Below are 23,428 nucleotides of genomic sequence, written 5' to 3' on the forward strand. Positions count from 1 at the left end.
TATACCCATAAAGAAACGATCCCATTTTTTATTTTTATTTGTTCACAATCTCAAAATATACGAAAGATTGTTGCAGTCTCGGCTCTTGTCTTTGTGAAAATAGCCCCCACAAAAAACGTTGACAACTTAATGTGTTCTCAGTTATGTGATAACCAATGAGATGCGCTGCGATGTGCCCTGTCCCCGTGCATATCTGTAAGCGAGCGTGTGCCAATAAATTCAGTCTTCTGATGTTACAAGCAGAGCTGATACCCCAATCTATGGTTTATTCCGTGGAATAGTATTGTGATATTACTGGGTAAAAGACATAGAATCACATACAGTTCTGTACATTTCGCTCTGAGACACCCGGCTCTATAATCTTTTCCTGCGACAGCGAACCTGGCTACACACCGACTCTACTGGCAGAGAGGGTATTAGAATAGTCAATAGAATGCACCCTTTAATACATCAAAAGGCTTATTCCATCATGAAAAATATAATGCAAATTTCTCAATTATTCAACTCGTTGGTCAATGTTTAACTTATTGACAAGTAAACTTACACAGTTAAGTCAGCTGAATCACCAGCATACACTAATACTTACATATATACAAATTCTTACTATACATTATACACACTTTATATGTACAGTTCTATTTCAAATGTCAACAATTTGCATAGTTCCATGAAACTATTTAACCACACTCTGATGATAGTGTCAAGTATTAGCTGGAAACATTTACACAGACTCTAGTTTCAGTCTTTAGCATCGTTTGCTGGAGACCAACTTCCTTCTTCAGAAACAATTATTCATTGGACCAATAAGATACAAAAAAAAAAAAATTGCATGAGGGGTTACCATGATAGGTGTATATAGGCAATAGCAAACAGGGGCCAGTACTGCAGACCATTAGGAATTAAACTTCAACTCCTAGCTTGAGGTTGAATTAAATTCTGTCAATATCCTTCAGTCGTCAAAGTATCATCAGTCGGTCATCAAGGTGCCGTCAGTCTGGCAGTCAAAGCAGCAGTGTTGTCTCGCCCGAGTTCTGATCTGCCCCACAGCACTCCCCTCCTGCTTCCCCATTGGCCAGACCCGAGACGTCACTCGACAGTAGGAGCGTGTCCACAGGAGTGGCTGTTCTCCTGGTGGGGTCTGTGGAGGACATGACCACAACATAGCGGTCGTCCTCCTCCTCCTCCTCCTGGCTCTCATGGATGTCCACCCGGACCAGCGAGCAGTCTGGGGCCTGGCGGCTGCAGGAGGGGGACGAGCTAAAGAGGGGTGTGTCTAGACGTGTCTCCTCTGCAGCCTGGGGCTCCTCCTCAGGGAAGGAGGTGTTGATGTAGATGATGTCCTCCTTGCTGGAAGCTTCCGGGAGCCTCTCGGTCATCTTCTCCAGCCTCTCCCGGACCTGCGTGAAGGGGGGCCGGTCCAGAGGGTCGGACCTCCAGCAGCTGTACATGATCCCATACCTGCAGGGACACACACACACAAAGGGGTCCTGGTTGGTCTGTACTGATGGAACTGAAACATCATACCAACATTCCCCTCACACACACGCACTCGTGCACACCCATAGCCTCCGATCCCAGTCACACACACGTGCACACACACACACTGACAGACACTACAGCCCCACCCAGCAGGACTCACAGCTCGTCCAGGCAGTCTGCGGGCTGCTTGAGTCTCTGGCCCTCCAGCAGGTAGTCGTAGATCTCGTGGTTCTGAACCCCCGGGTACGGGGTCATGCCCCGCGTAGCAATCTCCCACATAGTCACGCCAAACGCCCACTGACACACACAGGGACACAGTCACACTTCCTTTAGTCATAATTTCATTATTTCTACAAAGCAACATTAAAATAGCGCAAATAGGAGAAAGCAGAAAATCAAAGATCAGAAGTGCATCGTTCTACAGTATTTCGGTGGTCCGAGTCAAGGAGCATTCCAGACACGGTGTGAGGTAACCAGGTCTCAGCTATCAGCTCAGACATCTCCTAGCTACATTAAAACTTCACCTCCTCTTAGAGGGCTCAGTGATAGAGCATGTACCTGCAGATCAAGAAATTGAAGGTTAAAATCCCCACTGTATGTTGTTTAAAAAATAGCATGTGCTAACAGAACACATTATTGTTCATCAATGGTACAGCTTCCCCTCCTCTTGAACTTCTGCCCTGCCTAGATGTGTGTCCTGCTGTAGATGTGGGGTGTTTACTGGATGACAGATTTACTGAGGTGAGAAGCATGTTCAAGAGGATCTGGTAGTTTCGCAAACCCAACACTACAGTCTGTGGATGCACAAGGTAGACACTCTTACATCCAGGTAAACACCAGACACGCTCTCATCCAGGTAAACGCACTCATCCAAGTAAACGCTCCCTCATGCAGGTGAACACACACTCATCCAGGTAGACCAGGTGACCCAGGACAAACCGAGAGGGTCATTACCACGTCGCTCTTGACCGTGAACACTCTGTCGGCAAGGCTCTCCACGGCGATCCACTTGACGGGCATCTTGGCAACGCGGCCCTGGCGGTAGTAGTCCCCGCTGTAGATCTTCTTGGACAGGCCGAAGTCTGCCACGCACACCGTCATGTCGTCACGCAGCCTGAACACACCACAGGGAGGAGGGGGTAGTCAAAACAAGGCATAGCTTACTGGTGGGGTATATAGCTCACTGGTGATGGGTATAGATCACCGGTGAGGGGTATAGATCACTGGTGAGGGGTATAGATCACTGGTGAGGGGTATAGCTCACTGGTGACGGGTATAGCACACTGCTGAGGGTAATAGCTCACTGGTGATGGGTATAGCTCACTGGTGATGGGTATAGCTGCAGATCAATAAGTCAGTTAAAATCCCCCTTGTCTTTGCTTTCTATTACAATATGTGACCCTGCTTGTAAAAAGCCTTTACAGAAAAATTCAGGTTAGTTTCTGCTGCCTACATGCAGTTGCGAGCAGCCAGGTCACGATGCAGGAAGTTCCGCCCACTGAGGTACTCCATCCCCATGGCAATGTCAATCATGAACTTGAGCAACGTCTGGGTGGGTAGGTACTGAGGATGGACAGAGTCATCATCATCATCTTCATCATCATCATCATTCATCAGAATCATCATCAGAATATCAGAGAGAGAGAGAGAGAGAGAGAGAGAGAGAGAGAGAGAGAGAGAGAGAGAGAGAGAGAGAGAGAGAGAGAGACGAAGAACGAGAGAGACAGGAGACAGAGAGAGAGAAAGGGAGAGAGAGGTAGAGGGAAATAGAGAGAGTCTTCAGTTTCACCAGTGGGCTGTCCCTGAGGCGTGAGCGCAGCAGGAAGCTGTGCAGGTCACCGTGGGTCATGTAGGGCAGGATGACCATGGGCCTGGGGGAGTGGGCTGGCCCTGTCTCCAGACACACACCTGGAACACAGCACAGTCAGTCCCCTCCACACACACACCTGGAACACAGCACAGTCGGTCCCCTCCACACACACACACACACACACCTGGAACACAGCACAGTCAGTCCCCTCCACACACATCCACTGTGCTAACCCACCTCAGCAGATATAATCAGGAACACACACCCAGACACACACACACACACACGTCCTTTTACATGCAGTTCTGATCCCAGTCATACACACCCAGCAGCCTGATGACGTTGGGATGGTGGAAGTCCTTCATGCAGGCTGCCTCGTTCAGAAACTCCTCTATCTCCCTCTGAGAGAAGCTGTCCACTAGAGAGACAGCACACACCAAGCCTGCGTCAACTACACTGATCAAACACATTTGAAAGTAGCTGAGGTATGTTTGATTTGAATCACAGGTGTGCACCATGTGAGGGAGGGCTGCAAGCAGAGGAGCCTCACATTTCATGGTCTTCACAGCCACTTTCTCAGAAGATCCGTCCTCTTGTTTAAGTCGCCCCTCCACCACCGAACCAAATTCACCTGGTCAACAACAGCAACTTCATGTCACATGTTCTTATCACATAACAGTTGTATATAATGTTAGACCAGTGTTACTCAAACTTTTTCAGACCAAGGACCACTTGGCCAATAAATAAAAACTTGCGGACCGTCTAACTAGAGAGTAGGCTATATCCCCGGAACAAAAGGCCTCCAGACCTGGAGCCATACAATTGTTGGCGGCACATGATTCTCTAATGGATAATGTAGGCTATTCTAATGGATAATGTAGGCTATTCTAATGGATAATGTAGGCTATTCCACTAATTAGGCCTATAATTTCCGCACAAAAAAAAAAAAAGTTTTAAGACTGCTTAACGATCCAAGTGTTAATCAAGCACGAAGCCAGACGTTGTAAATGTTCTAGCCCAAACCTAGGACATTTGGATTTGATGTGATGCAGAATAGCGCAAAATAGTTTTTGGAGATCCGTTTTTCAATATAGTGTGTAGCCCATTTTAATAGGCTACTACTGACTGTGTTTTCTTCGTTCTGAGTTGTATGTTAGAAATGTTGCAATAATTTACTTGTGGCCGTCGCAGACCACTACGGGGGCAGTGGCAGACCACACTTTGAGAACGACTGTGTTAGACCAATAATAGATAACTTATATATAGCCTTGGACCTATATAGTGAACTTTTCAACCTTTGTTGTAACTGCTGAGCTTTTGAGACTAAGGTCTGTTTAAGAGTCCTATGACACAGTCAAAGTTAAATGAAAAAAGAACAATGCACCAGAAGAAAAAAACATAAAAAAGAACATAAACAAATACGACAAACACATTTTTAATAAGGGTAAAGATAGCTTTTTCACCAAGACAAGAGATGTTCAGATGTAGGAGGTGGGTCAAGCCGCTATAATCAAGTAGGGAGACAGACTAGAGGACAAACTGGTGTTTGGTGTTACCTTCTCCCAGGACCTTCCCTATGGTCAGCAGAGTCCTCAGGACCATCACATCCTGAAGCTTAGCCTGCAGCTCACCACTCACCCCCAGATTGGCAACTGGAGTGCGGACACAGGCGCGCACACACACACACACACACACAAACAGTTATCATATGCCTGGAGCACCTGGGTGAAGTGATCCAGACTCTCGGCTGTGTGTCCAGCATGGTTTAGGAGGGGTCATACGTGTAATCTCGATGTCTGAGCGGTTGTAGGATCTCTGGGGTCTGTACTGGACCACGGGCTGCAGCTTCTCTGCACTGCCGAACAGCTGCCTGCCAGGGGGCGCCAGAGAAGAGCAGCGTTACAGAGCGTTACAGGCTCACTCCAGAGAGAGTCCTTCTCACGTTTACAGCTGTTCAGCTGAGCTGTTTCTCACAGGCAGCAGGGCAGGTTGCAGGGTTAAATAGCAGTGCATCATGTCCATGACACAATTATCTGTCTCAGGAGAGGACGAACTGATTCAGAGGCTTGTTAATGGACTCCAGAAAGGAGGGAGAGGAGAGGAGGGAGAGGAGGGCAGGAGAGGAAACGACAAGGAGAGGGGGGAGGGGGAGGACTGCTGTCTCAGCTGTGTGTGCCGTAGCTGCAGCCCAGACAGCAGCTCCTCTGCTTAATGAACTGAGCATCCGGACACACACAGTCACTTACAGCTGCACCAGCAGCCAGATGGGCCTCCGGTGAGGAAAACAGACCCCCACCCCACCCCCCAACCGGAAGTGTGTCCGTCATACCCGAAGCGTGTGTCCTGGAGATGGCGGCGCAGGCAGATGAAGGCCCAGAGCAGCAGCAGGAGCAGGCACACGCTCATCCCCAACCCCAGCAGGACAGAGAACCAGCCAGAGGCCTGGGGGTCCGGCCTGGCTGAGGGGGGAGGGACCCATCCTGCAGCGGAGGACAACACGCGCACACACACACACACGCACAAGTCTGATGTAATCAAGGGCACAGATGATTGACTGGCTAATCGTGATCATGTGTTGTTGGTAGACAGGAGGTTAGCTGTGGTCAGTGTTATCAGCCGGCTCTGCTCAAAACGCAGCATATCATACTTACACACTATCACATACAAACACAGGACACATCCACTCACTGTCTGCTGGTTGTCTTTCTGTGTGTCTGTGGGCATGAGTGTGTGTGTGTGTGAGTGTGCGTGAGTGTGCGTGAGTGTGCTGTACTCACTGCTCTCCGGGACATAGATGAAGGTGGGGGGGCTGAGCATGCCCTGGCCAGCCTGTGTGCAGGCGGCCACCTGGACGCTGTAGCTGCTGTTAAACACCTGGAGGACCAGGGAGGCAGACGTGCTGTAGCTGTGGATCTGGAGCACACACACAAACAGGGGCATTCATGTACTCACACACCACATCAGATTTGTAATATCTATGAAAAATATCCTAAAGTTATCAAGGTGCTTTTGATACGTCCCCCAGCTGAGACACCCACACCTGGTCACAGTTCCAGAACTCAGAACGCAGCGGAAAATCTCTGATGAGAAGGGAAGAATGTGGTTTCTCCTGCCTGGCAGCGGTGTCTGTGTGTGTATCTATATGTGTGTGTGTGTGTGTGTGGAGGTGGGTCATATGACAGGAGAAACCCAGCGTTGCTCAACCATGCACGGCAGCTTGTTGAGTTCCTCTCTGAATGGTCTTGTGCTGACGGAGCACTGGGGACAGGCTGTTCTAGGTGTGTGTGTGTGTCTCTTTCTCAAGGGTGCTTCGTGATTTACTACCAGGCAGCAGCAATTTCTAGGCAGCTTCACTACTGCAAATAATGAGTGGTTAGAGTCAACAGTTAGAGTGATAAACAAACAGGATGTGTTATAGCCCCTCTCCCCCGAAAGCAGCAATTATTCCCTCAGTATTCCTCTTCTCTCCCCCGTCTCCCCCTTTCTATACCTTCTATACCTGGGCCTGTTCCCCCCCCCATCTCCCCCCCCCCCAGTCTCCCCCCCCCAGTCTCCCCCCCCCCACCCATCTCCCCCTCTATACCTGAGGGCCTGTCTCCCCCCTCTCTCCCTCTCTATACCTGAGGGCCTGTCTCCCCCGTCTCTCCCTCTCTATACCTGAGGGCATGTCCCCCCCCTCTCCCCCTCTCTATACCTGAGGGCCTGTCTCCCCCGTCTCCCCCTCTCTATACCTGAGGGCCTGTCTCCCCCGTCTCCCCCTCTCTATACCTGAGGGCCTGTCTCCCCCCTCTCCCCCTCTCTATACCTGAGGGCCTGTCCCCCCCCTCTCCCCCTCTCTATACCTGAGGGCCTGTCTCCCCCGTCTCCCCCTCTCTATACCTGAGGGCCTGTCTCCCCCCTCTCCCCCTCTCTATACCTGAGGGCCTGTCTCCCCCCTCTCCCCCTCTCTATACCTGAGGGCCTGTCTCCCCCCTCTCCCCCTCTCTATACCTGAGGGCCTGTCTCCCCACTACAGCCTGTCATTTCCTCTAGCAGTACCTTCTGTGATTAATCCACTACCTCCCATAGTTGTGGTCTCTACTGCACAAACACAAGTAATGAACATGGATTTACTGTTCCTTTAATACATATTTTTTTGTCTTCTTCCAATCAATTCAATACACTGTAGCATATTCATGTGGATTTATAGTATATTTACCCCCATGACCTCTGTCTCCCCACCCCCCTCTCACCTTCTCTTCCACTTTCTCTCCCTTCCTCCCCTCTCTCTCCCCTCCTCCTCCTCCTTTATCCTCCCACATGTACGGAGGAACCGAATATGAAGAATGGAATACTATGACACATCCACACCAGTAACTGGTGATGTCATTCTTTAAATGTGCATCCTAAAGTCAACAAGAAATATTTTGCTTCTACAAAACATTTGAACACTCAAATCATATCTGAATAAGCAGAGATATGGGATGTTTGTGTGGTTTGGGTATTTTGAGCACGCGGGCGCGTTAGAGGAACACAGGGTGATCAGGCCTGTTGTGAGGCCCGCCCGGCCTGGGAGTCATCATGCTGAGGTGTGTCACTACAGTCCAGCTGCTAGCTTCATCAGCTTGCCGGGAAGCTACCATAGCTGACCCTGCGCATACCAGAACCAGGCCAGACACATATGACCTTCAGTCCCTGCTGCAGTTGTTCTTGTAAGCCTTTGTGTGTGTGCGGTGACGCAGCTGACACAGTTATGTGTTCTATTGTGTAGTCATTCCATTCACTCCTCCATGACTCAGAGCTGCACACTGGTCAAAACAGACAAAACACACATCCATGTTTCACAGCGTCAGCTTCCTGTTACCGCCACACAGACAGGAAGTGGAGGACGAACCATTGTGCCAGAGAGCAGCGTAGAGCTGGGCCAGTTATCCTGGGTTCACTAGGAAAGACATGACCCATCAGTCACACACACACAACATGAGTCATCTTTCCCTCCAACAGAACTGGCCTTCACCACCAGTACACACACACACACACACACACACACAGCACCAGTACACACACACACAGCACCAGTACAGACACAGCACCAGTACACACACACAGCACCAGTACAGACACAGCACCAGTACACACACACACACACACAGCACCAGTACACACACACAGCACCAGTACACACACACACACACACACACACACAGCACCAGTACACACACACAGCACCAGTACACACACACACACACAGCACCAGTACACACACACAGCACCAGTACAGACACACAGCACCAATACAGACAAATATTGTATTATTATGTATAAGACGTATTAATCACCACCATACCCCCTCTTCATACCCCTCCCCAAATTTCTTCTGAACCAACAGCGCAGATTGCAAACTTGATGTCCTTATCAGAAGTATTTCCACACCACTGACATGAAACAATATTTATGTGAAATCACCTGAGATTCAAATAAACAATCCAATGGGAGTGTATTATATAAGAAAAATTCAGATAGTTGGGAAATAGTCGAGGTTAGTAGGTCAAATTACCAAAAGCTAATGACATTTAAATGTAAACTATTTACATACAAATTTGTGACATTTTAATGAAACAACTTATGACTTTGTTGACGGCCCCTGCTGTTAACAGGTGTAGTGGACGTAGGGAAAACTAATAAGGAAAATCTGTCAATATCCATCCTGAAACTGACTTAACTTCTGAGCACTTATGCATGGCATATATTTTGGGCCGAAACGAAAATGGTATTTTCAGCCATAACTTCAGTGCATCCCTGATATTCACCACACAGATCTGTAGTCTCCCATCTATACTAACACACCTGCAAGACATGACCTGCTTGATGTCATCAACTGCCGGGAGATAGTTTTAAAAGACCAAAGGTCAGATCTAGTTGATATTTACAAGATCCGCCTGGCAGTTCAGCCGTGAGAAAATAAACTCTGCTCAGGTGCGGGACCAGCTGACAGCTCTCATAAAACCATAATGATCTGTTCCATTTGACTTTGGATAAAAGCGTCTGTGGTTTAAATATCTGCTACCAAAAATACCCAGGCAGAGCTCCAGTCATCTGGATAGAAGTACGAGGGGAAGTGTTGTGTCTGAGAAGAAAACAAGAGAAGAGGAAGTTGACCTCTGCACCAGCACCAGCCATCATGAGTTCAGCCTTCATTGGGCCTCAAGTGTTGACAGTATGAAAGTGCTGTATGTTGCAAGCTCTAGCACCCGTTCTCTATTCCGTACAAGGAAGGGCTGTTTAAGAGAATCCACACGTGGCCATAGTTTCATACTGTCTGTACAGTATGCAAGAGTATACTTAGAAGATGAGGCTGGAGGTGTCACTGAAAGAGGAACTTTAGTCTGCAGTTCTAACTGACCAGGTGTGTTCCTAACTGACCCTGTGTTTTTCTAACTGACCCTGTGTGGTCCTAACTGACTCTGTCTGCTCCTAACTGACCCTGTGTGTTTCTAACTGACCCTGTGTGGTTCTCACTGACCCTGTGTGGTTCTAACTGACCCTGTGTGTTCCTAACTGACCCTTTGTGGTCCTAACTGACCCTGTGTGTTTCTAACTGACCCTGTGTGTTTCTCACTGACCCTGTGTGGTTCTCACTGACCCTGTGTGGTTCTCACTGACCCTGTGTGGTTCTAACTGACCCTGTGTGTTTCTAACTGACCTTGTGTGTTCCTAACTAACCCTGTGTGCTTCTAACTGACCTTGTGTGTTTCTAACTGACCCTGTGTGTTTCTAATTGACCCTGTGTGTTCTTAACTGACCCTGTGTGTTCCTAACTGACCCTGTGTGTTTCTAACTGACCCTGTGTGTTTCTAACTGACCCTGTGTGTTCCTAACTGACCTTGTGTGGTTCTAACTGACCCTGTGTCTTTCTAACTGACGTTGTGTGTTCCTAACTGACCTTGTGTGGTTCTAAAGGAGAGTCCTGTCAGCTCACCTTGTCGACCACCAGACCGCGGCTGACGATGACATCATATCCTGTCAGGATGCCGTTGATCTTGTCTGCGGGAGGCGGCCGCCAGCGCACCACGAGAACCGACTCATTCAGTTGCAGCGACACATTCCCCGGGAACACCGACGGCACTGTGACATCACAGGACAGGGAGGCGGGGGCAAAGGTCACACTCAGCCGTGATTAACTTACAACAACACAGTAGTACAGAAGCACAATGTAAATGTCTGATAGTAATTAATCGTGTCAGAAACGGTCTTTATCAGGGAAGAAGCAACAGATTATGGTCAACACACTATGGTCAACTAGGCTAATTTCTCTGCCTACTGGAAAGTTTCTGGCAAGAGAGAATGTCAAGTTCCGAGGACAGAAATAACCCCCCCCCCACCCCATCTCTCTCTGGTAGCTCCCCAGGAAGGAAGCCCCGCCCTGTTCCTGGAGCTCCCAGCTTCCTCAGGGGCCACGCAGGAAGACTGGAGAGGGGGGAGGGGCCAGGACGCCGTCAACAACAACCCATTTGGGAAACAGCTCGAGAAGAAAAGGGGTTTCACACTGGTCAGAAACACAGGGCTCCATCTCTCAGGCCCCACATCCCTCTATCCTTTCATCTTTTCATCCCTCCCTCTAAACTTCCCTCCCAACCTCCATCCCCACATCCTGCTACCCACCTCCCTCGGTGGTGTTGCTCTGGATCCAGGGGCTGGGGCTTGACACCCCCACCTGGTTGCTACAGGAGACGCTCATGTTGTAGCGTGTCATGGCCGCCAGGCCGGAGACGGTCCACAGGAAGGGAGGGACGCTGGCGTTCACCACTCTGGTGGCGGTCACCTCCCCTCTCCTGCTGCTCACCTCCCTCACCTGGAGCAAGACACACATGTCAATCTCTTCCCTTCACACACAGTCCACACAGCTCTGCTAATCACACTGGGAGGGAGAGGGTGGGTTACCAGACACACGAAGCAGGTTTATACATTGATGAACGTAACACCGGTGTTGATGCTGGTGCAGAAGACATGCAGCATGTATGGGGACGGCATTAAATAGGACATACGTAAAAAAGAAACTGCGTCACAGACAATTTGGTCTGTGCGACCTCAAATATATTTGAGAGCATTTGTGGGAATGCAAATATTCGTCATGCTACAACCCGTTAATTTTTTTACAAAACGCTTGCTAATGAACCTACTGCACCATGTGTGCCTGCTGTGAGCTGATACAGTGACCGGTCCACCGTTCTATCCAACGTTCCATGACCAATTAAACTTCTTTATGTTTAAACTTGAATGCAGATTTTTGATTAGTTAATATTAGCCGTCAGTCACTCCTTGTCACTGCAATGGGTTGTCAGGTGACGAAGAGCTAACCAGCGCTCAAATTAAATCCAGGGCTCTTAAATCTCACGTATTAGCCCCGAGACTCGCGCATTTCAACCATTTCTCACGCAACACCTTGTATTTCTCACGCTGAAAAGTAAGGGATAACCTGTCCCGCTGTATACAGTTAATGGACGAGGCGCAGGCATGCAGAGGAAATGTATCTGCCGAGTTGAGAGCTTACTCGAATTATACAACTAGTCAGAAACAACAACCCCCCCTCCCCTCTAAAGCCTGTAAATCTATAACATAAACATGGTAGTTGTGGTGCTCCTAACTTTCTGCTGGTGTTCCTAATGCAAGTTGGGAGCACCAGTGCCACCAAGTAAAAAAGTAAATTTCAAGCCATGGCCTGTGAGCCGGCCTGTGAGCCGGCCTGGCCCGTAGGCTGGTCCTACCTTGATGTGGCAGGAGGTGAGGGGGGAGAAGCCATCATGGCCAGGGGTCCAGCTCAGGACCAGCTTGTTAGACTGCCTCTCTATCACTGTCACCTCGGAGACAGGAGCTGGGAGAACTAAGAAACACACACACAACCCGTCAGTCAACACACACACACCATCAGACACCACACACACCGTCAAATACCACTCACACCGTCAAATACCACACACACCGTCAAATACCACACACAGTCAGACAAAACATTGGCATACATTCAGAGGAAGTGGCCAGTTTGTTGTCTCTGCTTAGACCTGCACAGATGCTTCACAGTCAATTCTCATTTGTGTACCTGTGTGTGTGTATGCGTGTGCAAATTTATGTATGTGTATATTACAAGCAACACAAAACTATATTGCAATTTTAATATATAAAAACAGCATTACCTTTTATGTTGATGGTTGCTTCTTTGGAGGTACTGACGCCCTTTTGGTTGTGAGCTTCACAGCTGAACTGGGTGAACTGGTCCACTCCTGCAGAGACATACAAGGGAAGGTTAAACACAGGACAGCAAGACTAGCCTACTGGGGGAGAGACACTGAGGGAGTAGGAGGCACACTGAGGGAGTAGGAGACACTGAGGGAGTAGGAGGCACACTGAGGGAGTAGGAGGCACACTGAGAGAGTAGAACACACAGAGGGAGTAGGACACACTGAGGGAGTAGGAGGCACACTGAGGGAGTAGGAGGCCCCAAGGGAGTAGGAGACACTGAGGGAGTAGGAGACACTGAGGGAGTAGGAGACACACTGAGGGAGTAGGAAACCCCAAGGGAGTAGGAGACACTGAGGGAGTAGGAGACACACTGAGGGAGTAGGAGACACTGAGGGAGTATGAGGCACACTGAGGGAGTAGGAGACACTGAGGGAGTAGGAGACACACTGAGGGAGTAGGAGACACACTGAGGGAGTAGGAGGCACACTGAGGGAGTAGGAGACACTGAGGGAGTAGGAGGCACACTGAGGGAGTAGGAGGCCCCAAGGGAGTAGGAGACACTGAGGGAGTAGGAGACGCTGAGGGAGTAGGAGGCACACTGAGGGAGTAGGAGGCACACTGAGGGAGTAGGAGACACTGAGGGAGTAGGAGACACACTGAGGGAGTAGGAGACACACTGAGGGAGTAGGAGGCACACTGAGGGAGTAGGAGACACTGAGGGAGTAGGAGGCACACTGAGGGAGTAGGAGGCCCCAAGGGAGTAGGAGACACTGAGGGAGTAGGAGACACTGAGGGAGTAGGAGACACACTGAGGGAGTAGGAAACCCCAAGGGAGTAGGAAACCCGAAGGGAGTAGGAGACACTGAGGGAGTAGGAGACACACTGAGGGAGTAGGAGACATGTGTGAGGAGCAAAAAGGATGCATGACGGTAAACCGAGGCCTGTAGTCCTGAACAGCGGTGTGACCCAGAGGTGAAAAAGGCTCAGTGAAGCCTGACTGCTGCCTCATGCAGTCCTATCACAGGCGTCAACATCTCCACACCTCCGACATGTGACCAAGACTGCCTCTCTGTTCCCACCACGTCAGCTGTCGGCAGTACTGACTCGAGAATCAAGATCAATATCGCAAGAGGCCTAATGTTCTCTTTCAACTTCCTCAAAACCCTGGGAGTGAAAGCTAGCTTCACGGTTAAGACTACCATTATCACACTGTGACACCTTCTAGGTATGAAGTCAAAATGTTCAGTCCTGCTAAGATATGAAGAATGCTGTCTGTCAGCTACGAAGGAGGAGGAGGGACACTGTAGTCAGACAAGATAACACGATGACAAAACTTCCCACAGTAGATGACTCATCATCAATGGGTAAAAGGGAAATTTCATTACATTTACATTTAGTCATTTAGCAGACGCTCTTATCCAGAGCGACTTACAGTAAGTACAGGGACACTCCCCCCCGAGGCAAGTAGGGTGAAGTGCCTTGCCCAAGGACACATCCTCATTTTGCACAGCCGGAAATCGAACCTAAAACCTTCTGATTAGTAGTCCGACTCCCAAACCGCTCAGCCATCAGATCTCCAGATCCCAGTCAATGCCAGTTCAATTCAACCTTTCGATGTTTCCATCCTGCCAGTGTATGTCTGTTGTAAGGCTGGATGTCAACCTGCCCCCACCTCTCATATGCTAAAATCTGGAGTTGTTCGACAGGGTTTCAACTTGATAGCTCTCGCACCCCATTGTGTAACTTACTGTAGCATTGCTAGTCATATGTTGATATGGGTCAAGATTTGGTCTGATTGGTTGTTCTTGTGTATAAAGGAATTGTGAAGCATTGTTCTGTGGGTTCTTGATCTCCTGAGAACAGAGCTGATCTCCTCAGCTCTGGCTTGTCCTTGTGCTCATTCTCTTTGCTCACCTCTTGCTGTCTCTCTCTGGTTTACAATAACAATGGCAGCGTAGGTAAGAGTTCACCTTCAGTTTGTGACATGTTCGCCTTGTAATTGATTTAATACATTTACAATGTTATTAAATATATATTTCATTTCACCTTACTTTGACCATTCTTGATCTGATTTAACCCTTTGAGTCAAATAACTGTAATTCTATTGGTATTGGCATTATTTGGTTCATGCTAATACACTGTTCAGTTTCCCACATTCCTTTTAACCATAGGGTAATTAGTTTTGGTGGTTTGGCCAATATTAAACCCCAAACACTGTTCTGCCATACCAGTACAGCAGTCAGGATGCTCCTACGCAACGCCAGTATCATGCTGGCACAGGGAGGGGGAGGAAGGGGGGGGGACTGCAATGACAGCTCCATAAAGTCCCTTTGTTTCCACGGTGTCCCTGCTGGCTATTCATAAACCCCCCACAACATGTAGACTAGCTAGCTAGGACCCTTCCAGATACAGACTAGCTAACTAGGACCCTTCCAGATGCAGAGTAGCTAGCTAAGACCCTTCCAGATGCACCATGCAGATTAGCTAGCTAGGACTCATCCAGATGAACCATGCAGACTAGCTAGCTAGGACCCTTCCAGATGCAGAGCAGCTAGCTAGGGTCCTTCCAGATGCAGAGCACCTAGCTAGGACCCTTCCAGATGCAGAGCAGCTAGCTAGGATCCTTCCAGATGCACCATGCAGACTAGCTAACTAGGAACCTTCCAGATGCACCATGCAGACCAACTAGCTAGGACCCTTCCAGATGCACCATGCAGACTAGCTAGCTAGGAAACTTCCAGGTGCAGTCAGCAGAATAGTCGTAGGGAAGGGTGAGCTCTGGTGGTCATGGTGAGCGGCAGCTGTGAGCTGAGGCCAGAGGAGCAGCTCTGGATGTTCACTTGAATATGATTGGACGGTGAAAGGCGCTCGATATAAGATGTTATATCAGCAAGAAACTTGAGAAACCAAACTGCTGTGTGTTCTTGTTTGGGGGAAAAAGTACAACTTTCCTTTCTTTAAAGACCCCCTACTATCTTGCTCAGCTTTCGCAGCAGATTGTAAATACCACCAGCCCCTCTACAGCTATTGACACCCAAACGCCCTACCCCCACAACACAGGAGAGGGGGAGAGGAGTCAGCCTACCCCCTACAACACAGGAGAGGGGGAGGAGTCAGCCTACCCCCTACAACACAGGAGAGGGGGAGAGGAGTCAGCCTACCCCCTACAACACAGGAGAGGGGGAGAGGAGTCAGCCTACCCCCACAACACAGGAGAGGGGGAGAGGAGTCAGCCTACCCCCTACAACACAGGAGAGGGAGAGGAGTCAGCCTACCCCCACAACACAAGAGAGGGAGAGGAGTCACCCTACCCCCACAACACAGGAGAGGGGGAGGAGTCAGCCTACCCCCACAACACAGGAGAGGGAGAGGGGTCAGCCTACCCCCACAACACAGGAGAGGGGGAGAGGAGTCAGCCTACCCCCACAACACAGGAGAGGGAGAGGAGTCACCCTACCCCCACAACACAGGAGAGGGAGAGGGGTCAGCCTACCCCCACAACACAGGAGAGGGGGAGATGAGTCAGCCTACCCCCACAACACAGGAGAGGGAGAGGAGTCAGCCTACCCCCACAACACAGGAGAGGGGGAGAGGAGTCACCCTACCCCCACAACACAAGAGAGGGAGAGGAGTCAGCCTACCCCCACAACACAGGAGAGGGGGAGAGGAGTCACCCTACCCCCACAACACAGGAGAGGGAGAGGAGTCACCCTACCCCCACAACACAGGAGAGGGAGAGGGGTCAGCCTACCCCCACAACACAGGAGAGGGGGAGGAGTCAGCCTACCCCCACAACACAGGAGAGGGAGAGGAGTCAGCCTACCCCCACAACAGGAGAGGGGGAGGAGTCAGCCTACCCCCACAACACAGGAGAGGGAGAGGAGTCAGCCTACCCCCACAACACAGGAGAGGGAGAGGAGTCAGCCTACCCCCACAACACAGGAAAGGGAGAGGAGTCAGCCTACCCCCACAACACAAGAGAGGGAGAGGAGTCAGCCTACCCCCACAACACAGGAGAGGGAGAGGAGTCAGCCTACCCCCACAACACAGGAGAGGGGGAGGAGTCAGCCTACCCCCACAACACAGGAGAGGGAGAGGAGTCAGCCTACCCCCACAACACAGGAGAGGGGGTTCAACAGATGAAGAGAGGAGGAGAGAAAAGGAGGACAAGGTTGCTTGGAGATTGAAGGAAGGCTGGATTACGGTCACACAGAATGTTGCTCAATACCGCAACCAGCCAAATATGGCTCAACCTAACCTAAGCTCTATTTTAGGTTGCCACCGCATGGCTTGAAGTATACCAACAAAAGTGTCCCCGTCCCCCCTCCCTCAGAGAGAAAGAGACCATGTTTTACAGATTTCTCTCACTACTCCTTTCACTCATTAGTGGGCAGATAAAAACAGAGGTCTAGGGGTCAGAAACACACAGCCATTGACCCACGGTTCACTTCAGCTGTGGTGAGTTCTATAAAACAAAACAAGATATTCAAGCTGTAGGGAACTGACTCCAGTAACTCCAGTTGTGTGACCACTTTCCAGCCTTGGCAGTCTGGCCTTGTGATTTGTACAGTGTAATTATCAGGCCTGGCTTCGCAAACCTCCGTCCTCTTCAGCAGCCAGCCTGCCTTTCCATATCACTGCAGCACGATTTCATTTCCATCACCTGTTCTCAGCTTCAGCCTTCAGGGCCGGAACACAGCGGGCCCCATGTTAACAGGTGGATCATTTTTACCGCTAAATAGAGGCGCACTTTCACAGGCGTTTTTTGTACATACCGCGGAATAAATAATTAGGCACACTTTACGCATTCCCTCCCATCTCTTTATGGAAACTCCCACTTTCCCTTTGACCCTCCCGTGAATGCATATGCGTGACACGGAAAAGCGCAATTTGCCATTTTCAGTTCCCGCGACAGGCAGTCTGCGCTTTTAACTCAGTGCGGCATGTTTGTATATACCTCGCCATGCTTTTACGCACAAATTGCTAAACAAATACGCCAGAAGTGGGCCCAAAAACGTTAGTACATGAGGCCCAGAGTGTTTACATGGTGAATTCATCCCTGTTGCTGCTGGGCCCAAGCAAGGAGACAGCTGTTGGGGCTGGGCCGTGATGTCAGAGTGGTCTGCCATTCTCATCCACAACATGGGCAGAACTGGCTCTCCCAACAACCACCCTGCAGCAGCAGGATTAAGACACAAGGCATGCAGATCTTTTCCAAATCCCATCACTGCCGGCCTGTAATCTCCAGGTGTGCCTTGGTGCCATGTAGGGCAGCTCAGGCTGAAGGAGCTGTGTGAGTGCAGACGGCCGGGTCCAGCTGCTCAGCTGCAGCCTCGCAGGGTCCGCTGGAGAGGGGGCTCTGCCAGCCTGCCAGGCCCCTCCCTCCCCAGAACGGTGGGCTGGCCTGTCAATGAAGCCTTTGTGCTAGGAGCCTGAACTGCCTTTGTGTGCCCCAGCACAGCCCTGCTCCCTGCCCCGGCCCAGCACACGCTTGGCTCAAGCTCGGCTCTCTCGAATTTAACCCCTCCCCTCCCAGCCGCCCCACCAGAAACACCTCTCCTGCTGTGCCTTAACCCCCCCTCTGAGCCACCCCACCAGTCTCCTGTTGTAGTTGTGTTCCCTGTGACAACTGAGACAGGAATGTCCTGTGTCAGGACCCTGCTAGATGAAGACATGACCCCACACAAGAACAGTCTTCCTTTCAAGCACAGGGCTACACAAACAGCTGTCTTCCTAACACAAACATGATTTTATGACACATGCAGCTAACTTAGAGAAAATAATTAGCAATACTGGAAGCTGAGAAAGAGAAAAAGAAAGAAAGAAAGATGCATTAGGGAATTCCCAACTGAACAATCCAGTTCTCTTAAATACCAAACCGAGGTCACACTGAACTGACAAGTCTGACAAAGAGAAAAAGAGAGAGAGATTAAATAAGATCATAAAGATAGCTAAAGAGACCAATAATGACAGATCAGAAGACAGGGCAGAGGAGAACGAGAGATATGGATAGGCACCTCTAGAGATGACAGACCCATCTAACACATGGGAGTCACAGCACATGAACTCCTACACCTTGCTCCTCAGCCTTGAACACCCAGACAGCCTGTATCAGCAGAAAACACAGTGTATCAGTATAGGGAACTCAGCCTTGAGCAATATCGACAACTCAGACAGGGACACTCAGAAAGGAGAACATATACAGGAGAATGTAGAACAGGAGACCTGAAGACAGGAGAATGTACACCGAGAAACAGAGAGAGTGAGAGGACAACAAGACACCATGTAAAACCCTGACATCAATGCTACTGAGAGTTCACGTTCAAGTTACAGTGCAATTCTGTTTGTTTGTGTGTGTGTGTGTGTGTGTGGGTAGAAGGTTAATGCGTACTGTGCGTGTGTGTGGTGTGTGTGTGCGTACGTGTGCTTGTACCTACGTGTGTGTGTATGTGTGTGTGTGAGTGGTGTGTACCTACATGTATGCGTGTGTGTGTGGTGTGCACCTACGTGTGTGTGTGTGTGTGTACCTGTCACGTTGAGCTGGCTGGGGGAGGAGTGAAGGGCTCCGTCATGTACTCCATTGCGTAGCCAGCGGATCTCCACAGGCTCTGGAGGACCCACCGCCTCACACCACAGCCTGAAGGCCACGTTCCTGCTCACGTTCACGTCTTCAGGGTGCCTGACGAACGTCGGGAGACCTACACACACACACACACACACCGCTCAATCTCCGTGCCCTATGACAGATCTACGGCCATCACCAATAGTGTTGATGTGTGTGCTGTGTGAGCTTACCTTCAACCTTGATGCTGATTGGCTGAGACTCTATGATCGCATCACTGATGCTGATCATGCAGTGGTACTCTCCAGAATCAGCCCTCTGTACTTTGGTGATTCTGGAACACACAAACACACACAGACACATACACACACACATACTTTTAAAACTGAGAAGGGCCTTTAGGACACAGGACCAAAGCAGATGTGTGTGTGGCCCATCTGCAGACGCACCTGACGGTGGAAAGCAGGGTCATGACCCCGCCAGTGACCGTCTGAAGCTCGTTGATGACCACCTGCAGGTTCTCCGACAGCTCGCGGCCGTTCTTCAGCCACATCACCGCCAGGTCCAGCTTGGAGTCGGGGATGTCGATGGAGCAGTTGAACTTGGCCTCGTGGCCCTCGGACATATGCAGGCTGCCCACCGTGGGCTTGAAGTGCAGCCTGTGCAGGTCCTCCGGGCTGAGCTGCACACGGGGGGCACTAGCTGGGATGATCTGCCCCTCTGGGAGGCCTGTGGGCTGGGGAGGATGGCCCTGGCTCCCCCTTGGCTGGACCAGGCCCTCAGGATGCGGACCATGTGCATGATTCTCTGCAGTCAACATGGAAGCTGCCATCACACAATACCGCTATGAGAAATACTAATTTTGTTACAGGGGGAGTCCTCACATTTGATCCTACCTGTCGAATCGACCTACCAGAGCGTACTGCACTTGGGCAGATCAAAGTAAGGGTTATGCCTGATAGTGTTGCACTGTAGTAGGTAAATCTGACAACGTGGGACAAATCGACAGAACACCGGATCATCGGAGAGGAGGGGGGGTGGAATCTATGAAAGAATCTGGAATGCAATTAAGTGCTTTTTTCCAGCTGTAACCCAAAGAAGCAAAGCTGACAGCCTGGGAAAACCTTCACTACATCAGTGAAGTGTGTGATGAGAAAATAAATAACTTCTTAGCCTTGTGTTTGAAATAGCCTGTATGTAAGGTGTCAGTAGACATAATTTTATACCATCCTCTACCTTCTCTCCTCACCTCCCCTGTCGACCCCTGCATCCTCCCACTCTAACCCCATCCTATAGTCATTCTGCTCCTCCTAGCCTAAAAAGACTATCTCCATGTGGTTTTTGATGTTTATATTGTTTCGATTATTCATTTAAGGTTTGCATTGGCGTATAGTAAAACAGACCTTTAAACTCTGAATTGCAACACATCCAACCCGCCCCCTAATGTAGCCTGCAAATACCAGGCAGCGTAATGGATCCCATCTGGGGTTTCTCATCAAAGAGAGGGGGATAACATATTTAACACGTAGCTCTTAACATGCGAGCGCAGGAAGAAATGTAAGAAACACACAATAAATGTATCAAAGTAAGTGTTCTCCCGAGCTCTATTGAAATGCGTATAGAACGATCTAAATCCAAGAAACATTTACTTACCAGTCTCCAGATTTCCAAAAATCACAGAGATAATGTTTGTTGTTGAGAAGAAAACTGTCATTAAGTTTAACCTCGCCATTGGTAATCCTTCGTACAAAAGTGCGGTGTTTTAACACCCAAGACCAACTCTAGGCTACCGAAAGTATTAAGGCTCCTACGTTTACTTGACAAATTCTGAGCAATCTGACACGACGCAGCAAATAATAACGAACATCGTTGTTGAACACAACAATACTTCACACAACAAAACTTTCAAAACTCCCCCGAGTTTCAGTTCCGAGACTAAAGCAAATGTATTACGTTTTTCTGGAGCAAAAGGTAAACTTTTGCACTCTACTGACGTCACGAGAGGGATCCCATTTAGGGCGGGACTTCAGGATTGATAAATAAAGACCGTTACAACACAACGTTATCTGACTACAACCATTATAGAACAGACAATTTTTGCAAAAATGCCAGAAACTCATCATTGCCACACGCTGCACTGATTGGTTTCACGCAGATTAGCAGTTTTATCATGATTTAACGAAGTTAACCACAGCAAGACTACTTCATCTTCCATTCGACACGCATTGTAAATGTAACCACACATTGTTTTAGTCCATTTCAATTTTTCAAAAGCGCAATTTTCCCACAGCGTGGTGCCCTTGTGTCAACACGGCAGGTTCCTGCCTTTTGACATTCCTCTGGCCTGCCGCCACCACAGAATGAAACAAATAAACGCTGTATCCAGTGGCAAAATCTGCTCAAGTTTGGGGGGGACAATTATATGACATTTTCTCAAGAACAATTCTTGAGGGGGACACCCCTCTGCTGTTACACATAGCCTACATTGTAATAAGTTAAATGTATATTATTAATATGATTTAAATGTCATTATTTTTACAGTGATTTATTGGCCGGAACAAATCATATTTTTCCCAGGATGGGTGGGGTTGTGTACCCCCCGGGATTTCCGCCTATGGTTGTATCTCGTCTTGAATGGTTACCCTACGGTGGCCCTGAAGTGCAAATCACACCCCCTAATATGAGTACATCCCCCAAATAAAAACATTCCCCCCCAATACGAGTCAACTCCCCCCAAATCGGATGACTTGTTCACCTCCCCCCAATACAAAAACACGCTCCCCCAAATAGAAAACGACATTACATTAACTCAAAAACACATTACATTAACTCTGAACGGAAAGGGTAGGTACTACACTTTAGGGCTGATTGGATGCAGTAGGCTAACTAACAAGAAAAATGAAATTGTTCGACAGAAGTACAAAATGCCATAGCCTGGCAGAGTTACGTGCACCAGAACATTGGTTTGGCTATCGAAGAATGTAGCAAATAGTAGGCTACTCAGGCAAAAGTATTTCGTGTTAAATGTAAAAATCAATAGCCAAACAACTAGGTCCACGTTACTCTGTCATTGTGGCATTTCGTTCTTCTGTAGTGGACTATTAGTTTTTTCTTCTGAAAAGTCCTGCTTCCTTCAACTGCGTTCTTAGCGTGTGCATAGGCTACTTATATTGTGAAACGTTAACAGCATATCTGAGATTATTTCAGAGGAATGACCCTGATTAAAATAAAGAGTAGTGTCATGACTCTGAATTGTAAACATTAATGTTTCCTCTTTCCTTCCAACCAAAACGATCAAGTTCATGATAATGACAGAGTTACGTGGACTAGTTGTTTGGCTATCGATGTTTACGTTTAACACGCAATTTATGCTTTTGCATACGTAACCTATGCTACATGCTTCATACCCAAATAAATGTCCTGGTGCACGTAACTCTGTCAGGCTATTGCATTTTGTACTTCTGTCGATCAATTTGTTATTTCTTGTTAGTTAGCCTACTGCATCCAATCAGCGCTAAAGTGTCGTACCTACCCTTTCCGTTCAGAGTTAATGTAATGTGTTTTTGAGTTAATGTAATGTTGTTTTCCATTTGGGGGAGCGTGGTTTTATATTGGGGGGAGGTGAACAAGTCATCTGATTTGGGGGGAGTTGACTCGAATTTGGGGGGGAGTGTTTTCATTTGGGGGATGTACTCATATTAGGGGGTGTGATTTGCACTTCAGGGCCACCGTATTACCCTGTGTCCACTACAGCGAAGCGGGCGGCATGTCGGCGTCGGCTTCCAATTCATTGTCAATGAAACCGGGCGTTGACGCTCCCACAATGCCCTACGCGGGCGTCAATGGCCGGTTTAATTGAAAATGAATTGGAAGCCGTTGCCAACGCGCCGCCCGCTCCGCTGTCTAGTATATAGTAGTGGACACGCAGGGTTAAGGCTCTCAAATCTGGTTGGTGGCATTTAACTCTGTACAACTTTAGACAGTTTTCAACCAAGGACGGATCAACCATATGGGTAACGTGCCCAGGGGCCCTTGGGCATAGAGGGGCCCTCAGTGATCGGAGAAAATCTGAGAATAAATACTATTTTTGAAGGGGGGGGCTACATAAAAAATCAAAAAATAATAAATAAAAATCAGTCAACACAAGTGCTTGGCCCCTCGATCTTGAGAATTATCCAATCAGAATAAAATGAAAGTTGTTTACAAAAAATGAAGTATGATGGAGGGGGGGGGGGGGGGGCAAATGAGTAAGTAAGTAAGTACATTTTATTTATAAAGCACACTCACAACACAGCAAGGCTGACCTAAGTGCCGAACAAAAGCACAACAACAGTAATCCAAATACACTATAAAATACACAG

The 23,428-nt window shown here is 48.9% G+C and overlaps 1 protein-coding gene across 3 annotated transcripts; it reads right to left on the reverse strand.

Annotated features, from left to right (window-relative positions):
- Nucleotides 1-244: 244 nt before the first annotated feature.
- mertka (c-mer proto-oncogene tyrosine kinase a) lies at nt 245-21,078 on the reverse strand. Of its 3 annotated transcripts, none has more exons than XM_047028634.1 (19): nt 20,721-21,074; nt 19,517-19,874; nt 19,301-19,401; nt 19,033-19,203; nt 12,460-12,546; nt 12,034-12,149; nt 10,931-11,120; nt 10,248-10,393; nt 6,067-6,202; nt 5,619-5,769; nt 5,071-5,159; nt 4,846-4,941; nt 3,840-3,920; nt 3,615-3,707; nt 3,269-3,387; nt 2,933-3,042; nt 2,434-2,593; nt 1,640-1,776; nt 245-1,458 (listed from the first exon to the last, which is right to left on the reverse strand). In XM_047028634.1, the coding sequence occupies exons 1-19, from the start codon at nt 20,797-20,799 to the stop codon at nt 1,002-1,004; spliced, it is 2,877 nt and encodes a 958-aa protein (XP_046884590.1). In that variant the 5' UTR covers nt 20,800-21,074; the 3' UTR covers nt 245-1,001. The 3 variants fall into 3 exon arrangements, with proteins under 3 accessions (XP_046884590.1, XP_046884589.1, XP_046884591.1); XM_047028633.1 differs by having other exon boundaries at nt 19,517-19,892; nt 20,721-21,073; XM_047028635.1 differs by lacking the exon at nt 245-1,458 and having other exon boundaries at nt 1,765-2,037; nt 19,517-19,892; nt 20,721-21,078.
- Nucleotides 21,079-23,428: the final 2,350 nt, after the last annotated feature.

This window comes from Hypomesus transpacificus, chromosome 11, assembly GCF_021917145.1.
Source record: "Hypomesus transpacificus isolate Combined female chromosome 11, fHypTra1, whole genome shotgun sequence".
Lineage (NCBI taxonomy): Eukaryota > Metazoa > Chordata > Actinopteri > Osmeriformes > Osmeridae > Hypomesus > Hypomesus transpacificus.